The sequence below is a fragment of the Lathyrus oleraceus genome, chromosome 7, assembly GCF_024323335.1.
Source record: "Lathyrus oleraceus cultivar Zhongwan6 chromosome 7, CAAS_Psat_ZW6_1.0, whole genome shotgun sequence".
Lineage (NCBI taxonomy): Eukaryota > Viridiplantae > Streptophyta > Magnoliopsida > Fabales > Fabaceae > Lathyrus > Lathyrus oleraceus.
The window spans coordinates 217,874,350-217,883,719 of record NC_066585.1 but is presented as its reverse complement, the minus strand read 5'-3'; the positions used below and the strand labels follow the sequence as shown (position 1 = coordinate 217,883,719).

Sequence of the window (9,370 nt, the reverse complement as noted above, 5' to 3'; positions counted from 1 at the left end):
AACCACGTTGATTAACATATATGTGTTTATGTATTTGAGAGAATTAATAGCAAAAATTATTAAATAAAAAACCAACATAAAATTAAAAGTTAATTATCAGTATTCTAAAATTAGTCAGCATTCTAAAATTTCATATGACAATTATATTCCAAAAGAAAAACACAAATTTGGTTCTTAACATGAGCACTTAAAATGCTCTAATACACTTAAAGTATGCGCGGGAAAACAATACATAGTAAATTAACGACATCAAATTTCTAATTAATTATATTGCCATCTATCTAGCATGCATTCTGTTTCGGTTCCACAAAAAAAAAAACTCTACATTATTATTATGCTACTACTAGCTAAATTATTTAAGATGCACAAACTGTTTATCTCGACTTAAGTACAGTTGTAAAGACAAGTGTTAATACTATCCATCAACAAACACATGTGTATAGAGTATTGTATACATTCATATAAGCTACTCATGAAAAACCATGCCAGCCCGAAACTTAACATATCCTAGAGTTTCTTTCCTTCCTATCTGAAATATAATTCTCTCAGCCTGCCTGCTGATTTATGCGCCTCAACCGGAGTCCAACATCTGCATCATGATCTTGTTGATTTAAATTTGTACCCAGTAAAATAGTATCCTGCACAACTGTAGAATCTTCTGCTTCATTTGCCTTCTCAACATGTTCTCCGAAGTTATGCAACCTCCGCCCAATAAGATATCGGTCATCGCGTATTGAATTGTGGAGATTTGTGAACCAGACATGAAATCTCTTGGCACAAAAGCACAAGAAACTGAAAGAGAGGCATCCCAACCATGCAAACCGGTAGACAGCAGAATTGACCACTAATGGGTACCCGAGCACTGGAAACATACCTCTGGCCAAAACATAAGGTACACATAATGCTGTCAATAGTTTCATTATGATAGGTAGTACAATCTCTCGTAGGACCCAAAGGCCCTGAAGCCTGGAGAAACCATCATCTCTCACCCTCTCAAATTTTACTCGCCAACTTTCATCCATTAACGGCATCATGTGGTCCAACATAACCTAATTAATGAACACAGTTGATTGTTACTATACCAAACCTTGCAGAGACAGATAACACATTTATGAATAGCCATTGACACATAAAACATAGGAAGTTGACAAATGAGGGATAGAGTCTGAAAAAGAAACAAGCATTATAATATCCCAATTATTAGTCAGTGTGAAAACATTTTGACACATTTTTATGGTTGATAATTCTTGTCAGCTGAATGGAAATCCAACATCTAACAACTTTAGATGGTAAGAAACTAAGATTATAGCTCAACAAACTTTTCCTGGTCACATTTCCAAGTAGTGTACTCAGTGAGCCTTTATCCTCAAATAAAACTTCATATATTCAATTATATTCATTTTACTGATCTTATAGAAATTGGCATTCATAATTCATCAACCCTTGCCATTTTAATTCCCCCAAAAAATCATTACATCATTAGTAAAAAAATAGCCTACTAAGATAGAAGAACTATATATGGGCAAAATAAATTATAGGTTCTAACAAACAAGTCCTATGTCTCACCAAATGAGAATACCACTGGTATAATATACTGCCTATTTCATGCTTTGATGTCAACCTTAACATGATTGGTCCCAAGCCCGTATTAAAATGGAAAGAATTCAAAAAAAATTCTTCACTATATAGGAATTTGTTGTATTCTGGTTATTACTTGAGTACAGCAGAAGACCATATATTCTAAGGAAAATGGATATCGGCAACATCAAAACACTCATTAATTTAATGTATATATCATGAAGCATTTAAACAAGTTGATAAAGGTTTCATACATGAATTAAAGCCAATTAACAGAAAACTAACAAGGGAAATGCTCATAATGAAGAAAACAAACTCACCAATCTAGTCCATATCTTGAGAAATATAAGGCCTAATGCCCAGTCTTGATAAAGGAGGAATACTGGACTTTCATCCACTGGAACTCTCATTGGCACAATGACCAAAAGCTCAAAGAGAAGTCCAATAAGAACTGGGATGACAAATATCTGAAACCGGGAAAAAGGATTTGATCATAAAAATGAAAACTTGTGTTATAAAAAAGTTAAGTAACATGATCAGCAATAAGAGTCATCCTTACCCATATAGACAAAAGTGCAGAACTCTTCATAACAATGCTGCACCACTTCCATATTTGGTTCAACAAAACGGAAGTCCTCCTTTTTCTAACTTGCTCGATTGAGTATCTAACTCCAGCAACAGCAGTCCAGATCACATAACTTCCAATGATGAAGGCATACAGATCTATCAAAGGAAATAAGGTAACAAATATTTTCAGAATTATGAAGCCCACAACAGAAGAAATCAGTTCAATCAATTGCTTACCGTTGCACTTAATGCCATGAGTTATAGGAAGACGAGGAATGGAGTTGAAAAGCACCCTTCCCAGTGATATTGGTACAACTACCAGGGCAGAATTGAAGACAAGGAGAGTCATCCAAGCAATGACAAGTAAAAGAACAATGCGAAGCACAAAGGCATAACTGCTACAGTCATAGCAAATATCTAATCAGATGATGGCAAATACAAATACATGCTTATACAAAAAAAAAATTACTCCAGTAGAATATAGGCAAAAACCGTTAAAAAAAATATCCCAGCCTGCCTTCTACTTCCACCCCCAAGACAAAATATAAATAATTAAATACATAGACACAAATGCAATATTGGATGATTTAAAATCATAGTTGTAGGATTTAGATTTGTAAGGAACTCACTCAGAATCGGATTGTTCATCATTTTCATAATCCTCTCCAGTATCTGCATTAGTGACCCTGTTCAAATCATCACCTGCAAATGGCATCATACCCTGATCGTGTACCCCTGCTTGTACTATCTGTAACCTTTCCTGCCTACCTCGCTCCCCATTTCCATTTTCTTGATTACCATCGTCATCAGGTCTAGGCAGTAAGAAATCGGTTAAACCAAGTGCCCAACCAACGGCCGTAAACCAATAGCGAAGTAGGGATTTAATAGTTGTCCTCAACTTAAAATGCTCAATAGCAAATGGTATACAGATCTGAAAGAGAAGCATGTTAGCTGGAATTTCGGTGAAGGGATCAGATAGCCTGCAAAACGCACATTCAAGTTTAACAACTGTAACAGAAAACTTTGTACATTGTGTCAACTACTAAAATTGCCCAAGAGGCCAGCTTACGATATTTCAAGTGGAAAGATGTAAGGTGCCATCCGCATTGAAAGTTTAACTGGCAAAAATACCAGCATAACAATCAAACTCCCATAAACTGCAACAGATAACAAAACCCTGCGAGCGTGTTTGTGCACAGGGTCATCTATCAGATCACGGAATGGATTATAGTTTGGATCAGCGGGATCTCGAAGGAAGTACAAAACCCCATTCCGCAAAACCTGCAGTTAGAAACAAACTTATTATATGAAACAATGCATAAAAAAGATAATCAAAGCTTTAAAGCATTATATCATGTGAACAGAAGTTACCCCTCTAAGAAGGCTGACAAATATGCTAATTTGTAGCATGTACACAATCCCTACAACCCAATGCATCAATGAGCTTGCTAAAGGAGAGGCATAGAAGAACTGAGCTCTGTGAGCCATTGTCTTCCCAAACATCTGTATCGTACAAACATCGAGCCACCACCCACACATCAGGGGAAACACCCCTAGTTCAATAACTAATAAGAAAGCGACCTTTACCATGGTCATCAAATGCCTCATTGCTGCCAAAAACTGCCTGAAGAGAGATGGAATTGTCTCTGCTATAGAAGCAATGCCGTAAAATCTTCCTGCCGTCAAAGGCTCGCCCTTTGTGTAACGAATTAACGCAACAATGCCAAAGTAGCAGAAAATTAGAGTCAATATGAAAATATATCCAATAGCCAGAGTAGTAACATCAGAAATCCTGGATGTTCCTATTGGCCCTCCTTTTAAGATATCAGCTGAAACAGATGCACTTATATTGTTTGACATTTCACTCAATTCACTTGCATTCACTTTTAGCATTTCTGCAATCTGACCAATTGACCCACTTTCTTGAGTATCAGATGATAAATTTTTAACAGCTGTTAATGCATTTTTTAATGTGATATTTGCTAGGGAAAGAGAAGTGTCTGCAGATGGGACCACCACTGATAACACAGGGAGACTACCAGTTGAAAAGAACCATGATAGATAATGAAGAATGATGCGGCCTAACGAGAAGGGCACAAAGATTACAACCCCGAGGAAAATCATATTGCTTGCCAGCACCTACATAATGAGCATAGCATTCAGTTCGCAAATAATAAATGTAAATAGGAAAGTTATTTCATCGGAGGAAGAAGAACATTTAGGTTTTTCAAATAAAGCTAATCCAGAAGAAATCACAATGTACAAAACAAAAAGATTGTTGTATCAATGTAACGAGCGATTAAATTTGGAAAATGATCACCCATAGAATATTAGCTTCACTATTGAAGTTGGGTGTTAAAGCTCCTTCAACATCCACGTCAACAACAACCAAGCCTTATCTCACTAAGTGAGGTCGGCTACATGGATCAACTTCCGCCATAATGTTCTATCCAGGAGCATGTTTTTATCTAAATTGTTAATCTCGAGATCTTACTTAATAACTTCTCTTATAGTTTTCCTAGGGAAAATGTTTTCTGAGTTCTAAACACAGTAGGGTGTAAATAACAACAAATAAAACCATGTTTAAAAGGTGGCAAGTAAGGACCAGGATTAAATGGTCATTGAAAAATAGCTCAACGAAGATTGCTATGAGTAACTATGTTAGATTTTACCCAGGGAAAATTACCCATTTTCTATATAGAGAAACAATTGTATAAAGCCGCGTTGTGATAAATGAGTACCAAACGTTGTATATTTTAATAGACTTACAGTAAATGCATTTTCAACCAAATGAAAAACAGGACCCTGCATGCCAACAAGTTCATCAAAGGGAACATCCTCTGCTCCATCAGCATCATCCAGACCATCAAACATCTGTTCAACATGAGCCTCAAGACGTGCTGCTTGCATCTCCCATCGTGCAGCAACATTTTCAGCATTCCTTCTAATTACTTGACCTGCTCCTGCAGCTCCTTGTGCTCCACCAGCATCTTCTCCATTTGCATCCCCATTAACATTACGGTTAGCTTGCCCAGGAGGCCTTCTAGCAACTCGAGCACCATTTCTGTCAACTTCATCATCTCTATCAGCATCCTGTCCCCCAATTTCTCGCAAATGCCTAAAGTAATCTCTCAAAGAAGTGGCCCCAAGAAAAATGAAGACAATGCTTGCAGAAAGCAGGAAACCATGGAGGCAATCAGTCAGAATAACTGCAGTCGATAAATGGCTTAAGAATAACCTCTGGGCTTCACCAAAACTCCTCACAAAAGCTAACCGCCATATCCAGAATGTTATGAAAGGTATAATTAAGAGCCACACAGATAGCACAAAACTCAGACGCACAAAGAATTGCAAGACATGGCAAGCTTTCATCCCCATTCCAACCACAAATTCTTGAAAAGGCAACCTGGCAGGAGCATTCTCTGCATACACAGGTGAGAAGGAGAATGGATGCTTGCAGACCTGCAGCACATGTTAAGCACGTTAAGAAAATGACCCAACCCAAGAACATCAAGCACAATTTCGTGGGGAGCAATGGGGGCAAGGTTTTGGGACAGATTTGGTACCTGCTACTCTTATACGCATAACTTTAAAACAAAATTTGCTCAAGTCTAACAAACATGTCTTCAATCAGCTCTTAAAAGTCTCAAGAGTGGTTCATTTTCTTCATTCTGAAGTTCAAAATTGCTGGCTTTCATGACTATAACAACTCTTAGTTACAATAAAATGGCATAAACTATATTACGATCTTTCTTCTAAGCACCAGCATTCCTTTTTATTATTATTCTTAGCCACAAGTTATGAATCTTGGTTTTCATCACTAGACAGCTGATCTGAGCTCAAGTTATGGTGAGACCTAGCTTTACTCATGCCAATTTATGGGGAAAGAGAACCATCATCACGTCCAAATATAAGATACTAGATTAAATTCAACTAAATAAACATAATATTTTTTTGCTGAATATTCTATGAGCACTAAGAACAAGGACAATTACGAAGAGAAATGGTAACCTCGCATTGACGAGCGTTGCTGTGATTAAGCCACTGAAGAAGACAATCTTGATGCACAAACTTGATGCTACCACTACACGCGCAAGGATACCGGAGAGGATTATCGGCTTCGCCAGGGTTCCGGCATATCCGGCAAACATCCTCTTCATCTTCGTCATCATCGTCGTACTTAGCAGGTGGCGGCGCCGTCGATGTGGTGGCTTCGATCTCCTTTCCCTTGGAACCGCGTGGAGAGGAAGAGGAAGAGGATGTGGAAGAACACGACGGAGAGTTCGCAAGGGTATTGGCGGCGGTAGGGCTACCGTCGAGGGAAGGAGGTGGTTCGTTAGCGATCTCCATCACGACCGGGGACCGAGTCCGCGGTGGGTCAGAGCGGCGCGGGTCAGAGACCGAGTCGGTGGAGGTGACAAAAAGATTTTTTTTTTTAAAAGTGAAAAGAGAGAGGAGTTTAGAAAATGATGCGAGATGAGAGGGTGATCGGAGATTGCCGTGGGGATTTTCGGTAATTCCGGGATTGCCCTCGTTCGGCGATTTATATTTGTGTGTTGGTAATGTGTATGGTTACGTGGGATTTTGATGACGTGGAGCTTTCTGATTAGTGTGCAGTTGTTAATTTTAATGTTAGGGAAGATGGTTATAGTGGTTATGCCATTGCCTTCGTGGAGTTTTCTTTTTTAACAATGGCGGTGCTTCTATTCACAAATAGTAAAGTGTTTCTATTATATTTATTGAAATTAAAGGGGATTTTTTACGAAAAAAATCCCTATTTTTCAATAAAATTTCTAAAATAATCTTGATTTCATTTTTTTTTTTTAAATAATTTTGGTTTTAAAAAAATTCCGAAAGTACCCAACTTTTAGGAGGAGACGTCAATTCAACTAGCGACTCCTCTTAAAAATTGAATAGAGGCGTTAATTGGATTGACTATGGCACATGCCCTAGCCAATCCAATTGACGCTCATGTGTATCAGTTAAGAGGAGGCGCCAATTGGATTGGCGCCTCAGTGTAAAATTCAATTTTTTTTGTTAGATGGTCTACGTAATAGATAATTTTGGAATATGACCAATTGATATTAATAAAATTTTCCGTTTACATAAAAAAGCCTAATGGTGATGACCCGAGATCACCTAACCGACCTCCAGTCACACATCCCCTAGCTACCATAACTCATGGCCCTAACGCACGTTGACGATTCACTACTGGTATTTGAGCATCTGAGGGGTCAGGAGTGTCACTACCAACTACAGGAGATGGCTTGTTGAGATAGTCAGACAAATCGGCATAGTCTTCAGTATGCATCGAGGGTGTACCGTTGTAGTTGAGTTCATGACCCATGCCAGAGTAGTTGTGTTGTGTTTGACTCATTGGTGGGCGACCGAGACGTTTGAAGGGAGACATGGGTGTGAATGATGTGTCGAGGAAAGATTGGAAAGATTGTTGGGGTGTTTGGTAGAGATAGGATTGCTGGAGGTTTTGGTTTTGTGAGGTTTGGGCTTCTTGGCTATGGTAGGAGGAGGGGAGGTTGGTATTGAATAATCGTTGGGTGTTCTGGCTAAGGCGGCTTTGGTAGGGTGATGCGTTGGGTGCGAAGTAATGTTGGGTCTCAGGTTGATGATCAATTTGTTGATGGTGATATGGGGTATGCTCTTGGTATTGGGGTTGGGTGTATGACATGTTTTGGTTGTATGTTTGTGTGTTGGTGGAACGGAAAATTTGACGGACAGGGGGTTGTGTGTATCCGGTCTGACAATGTTGTTAGGGGTTAGATGTTGAGGTGTCTGGTGTGTAAGTTTGTTGGCGTGGGTCGTACAGTACATATCCTCGGCGATGAACTGAAAACCAATCAATTTGTACCAAGCCATATAAATACGACTTGGTTTTTCTTCATTTGGCATGACTGCGTCAGTTAAGATATGGCAGTGGCGGTGCTTCCATTTGCGACACTCCGATCTTGCGAAGCTTTGCCATGGATTGAAGTTCCATTGGTCGTTAACTTTGCGCAGATGCCATTCTCCTAGGCTTGCTGGGGGATCTGGGATGTTTTGGGGCATACCGAACTGCAACTTCACACGATCACTATTGTGCATCTCCATAGTTGTCAATCGTATTATCGGTGTGCATGCAGTCCATACAGTCGTGTCTTCGGCGTTGACCTCATGGTCATGATCCAAATTTAGGTATGGACGCCAAATGAACTGAAATGTGAAAGAAAATTGGATTATAATCTTAGGAGAAAAAGTTAACAAATTATAACGAAATAATGAGGTTATTATCCTTACGTCTGTCAGTCGAAGGTGATCAAATAGATTGCGATACTAAGTAATACAGTATCTAGGACATATGTTATAACTCATACCACGTGCAGACCATCTGCACCAAAAAGGTAAAAATATTAGTTAGAGATAATAATCTTTAAAGAAGTAAGTAAATATATAGCAATTTAAACAACTTACTTTTGTGCATACGAGAATCTGAAAGGGTTGTTGTTGACGGGTGCTAGAGACGGTAGTCTTGACCAATCTCATGCTTGGAATAAAACAGCACATCCAGAAAAGATAGATGTGTCTTTGTATGAGTTTTTGCACAAAGAGCTATAGAGATAGGCCAGACAAGCAGATCCCCAACTATAATTTCCTATTCTATCTACATGTCTAAGTAAAGGTAAATACATAATATGGATGCTAGAACCACTATCTTCAGGAAATAAAAAAGAACCAATTAAAAGCATAATGTAACACCTAGTTTTTATCATTCGAGCATCTTCGGTAGAATGTTCATCTAAGTATAAACTGTTATAGTATGACTTAAGACGTGAAAGTAGTATATCTTGACTTCTTGAGTTATCATCTAACAAATCAGTCTCCAAGAGGTCCATGCAAATTGAATTGGTTTTACTATTTACAGCCTTACCTTCAATGGGCAGTCCCAAAAGCATGTAGACATCTTCTAATGTCACGGTACACTCACCGGTTGGGAACCAGAATGTGTGTGTCTCGGGACGCCATCTTTCGCATAAAGCAAGAATGAATTTGTTATCTACCGACCAAGACAAAATCTTGCTTATATGACCAAAACCGGCAAGTTCAACATAAGGTTGAACCATCGGGTCCATGTGGACATATTTGTAGACCCGAGTCCGGAACCTTGAAACATCCTATAAAAGAAAGAACAAAAAACTTTACTAAGTTGATATGTTATTAAAAGGGACTCTAT

At 38.6% G+C, this 9,370-nt stretch overlaps 1 protein-coding gene across 2 annotated transcripts; it reads right to left on the bottom strand.

The window, feature by feature from the left end:
* Positions 1–310: 310 nt before the first annotated feature.
* Positions 311–6,766, bottom strand: LOC127107677 (probable E3 ubiquitin ligase SUD1). Of its 2 annotated transcripts, none has more exons than XM_051044990.1 (9): positions 6,157–6,766; positions 4,915–5,607; positions 3,517–4,284; positions 3,215–3,426; positions 2,775–3,125; positions 2,383–2,540; positions 2,138–2,301; positions 1,899–2,045; positions 311–1,049 (listed from the first exon to the last, which is right to left on the bottom strand). In XM_051044990.1, exons 1-9 carry the CDS (start codon positions 6,493–6,495, stop codon positions 546–548), a joined length of 3,336 nt encoding a protein of 1,111 aa, XP_050900947.1. In that variant the 5' UTR covers positions 6,496–6,766; the 3' UTR covers positions 311–545. The 2 variants fall into 2 exon arrangements, with proteins under 2 accessions (XP_050900947.1, XP_050900946.1); XM_051044989.1 differs by having other exon boundaries at positions 2,383–2,543; positions 6,157–6,765.
* Positions 6,767–9,370: the final 2,604 nt, after the last annotated feature.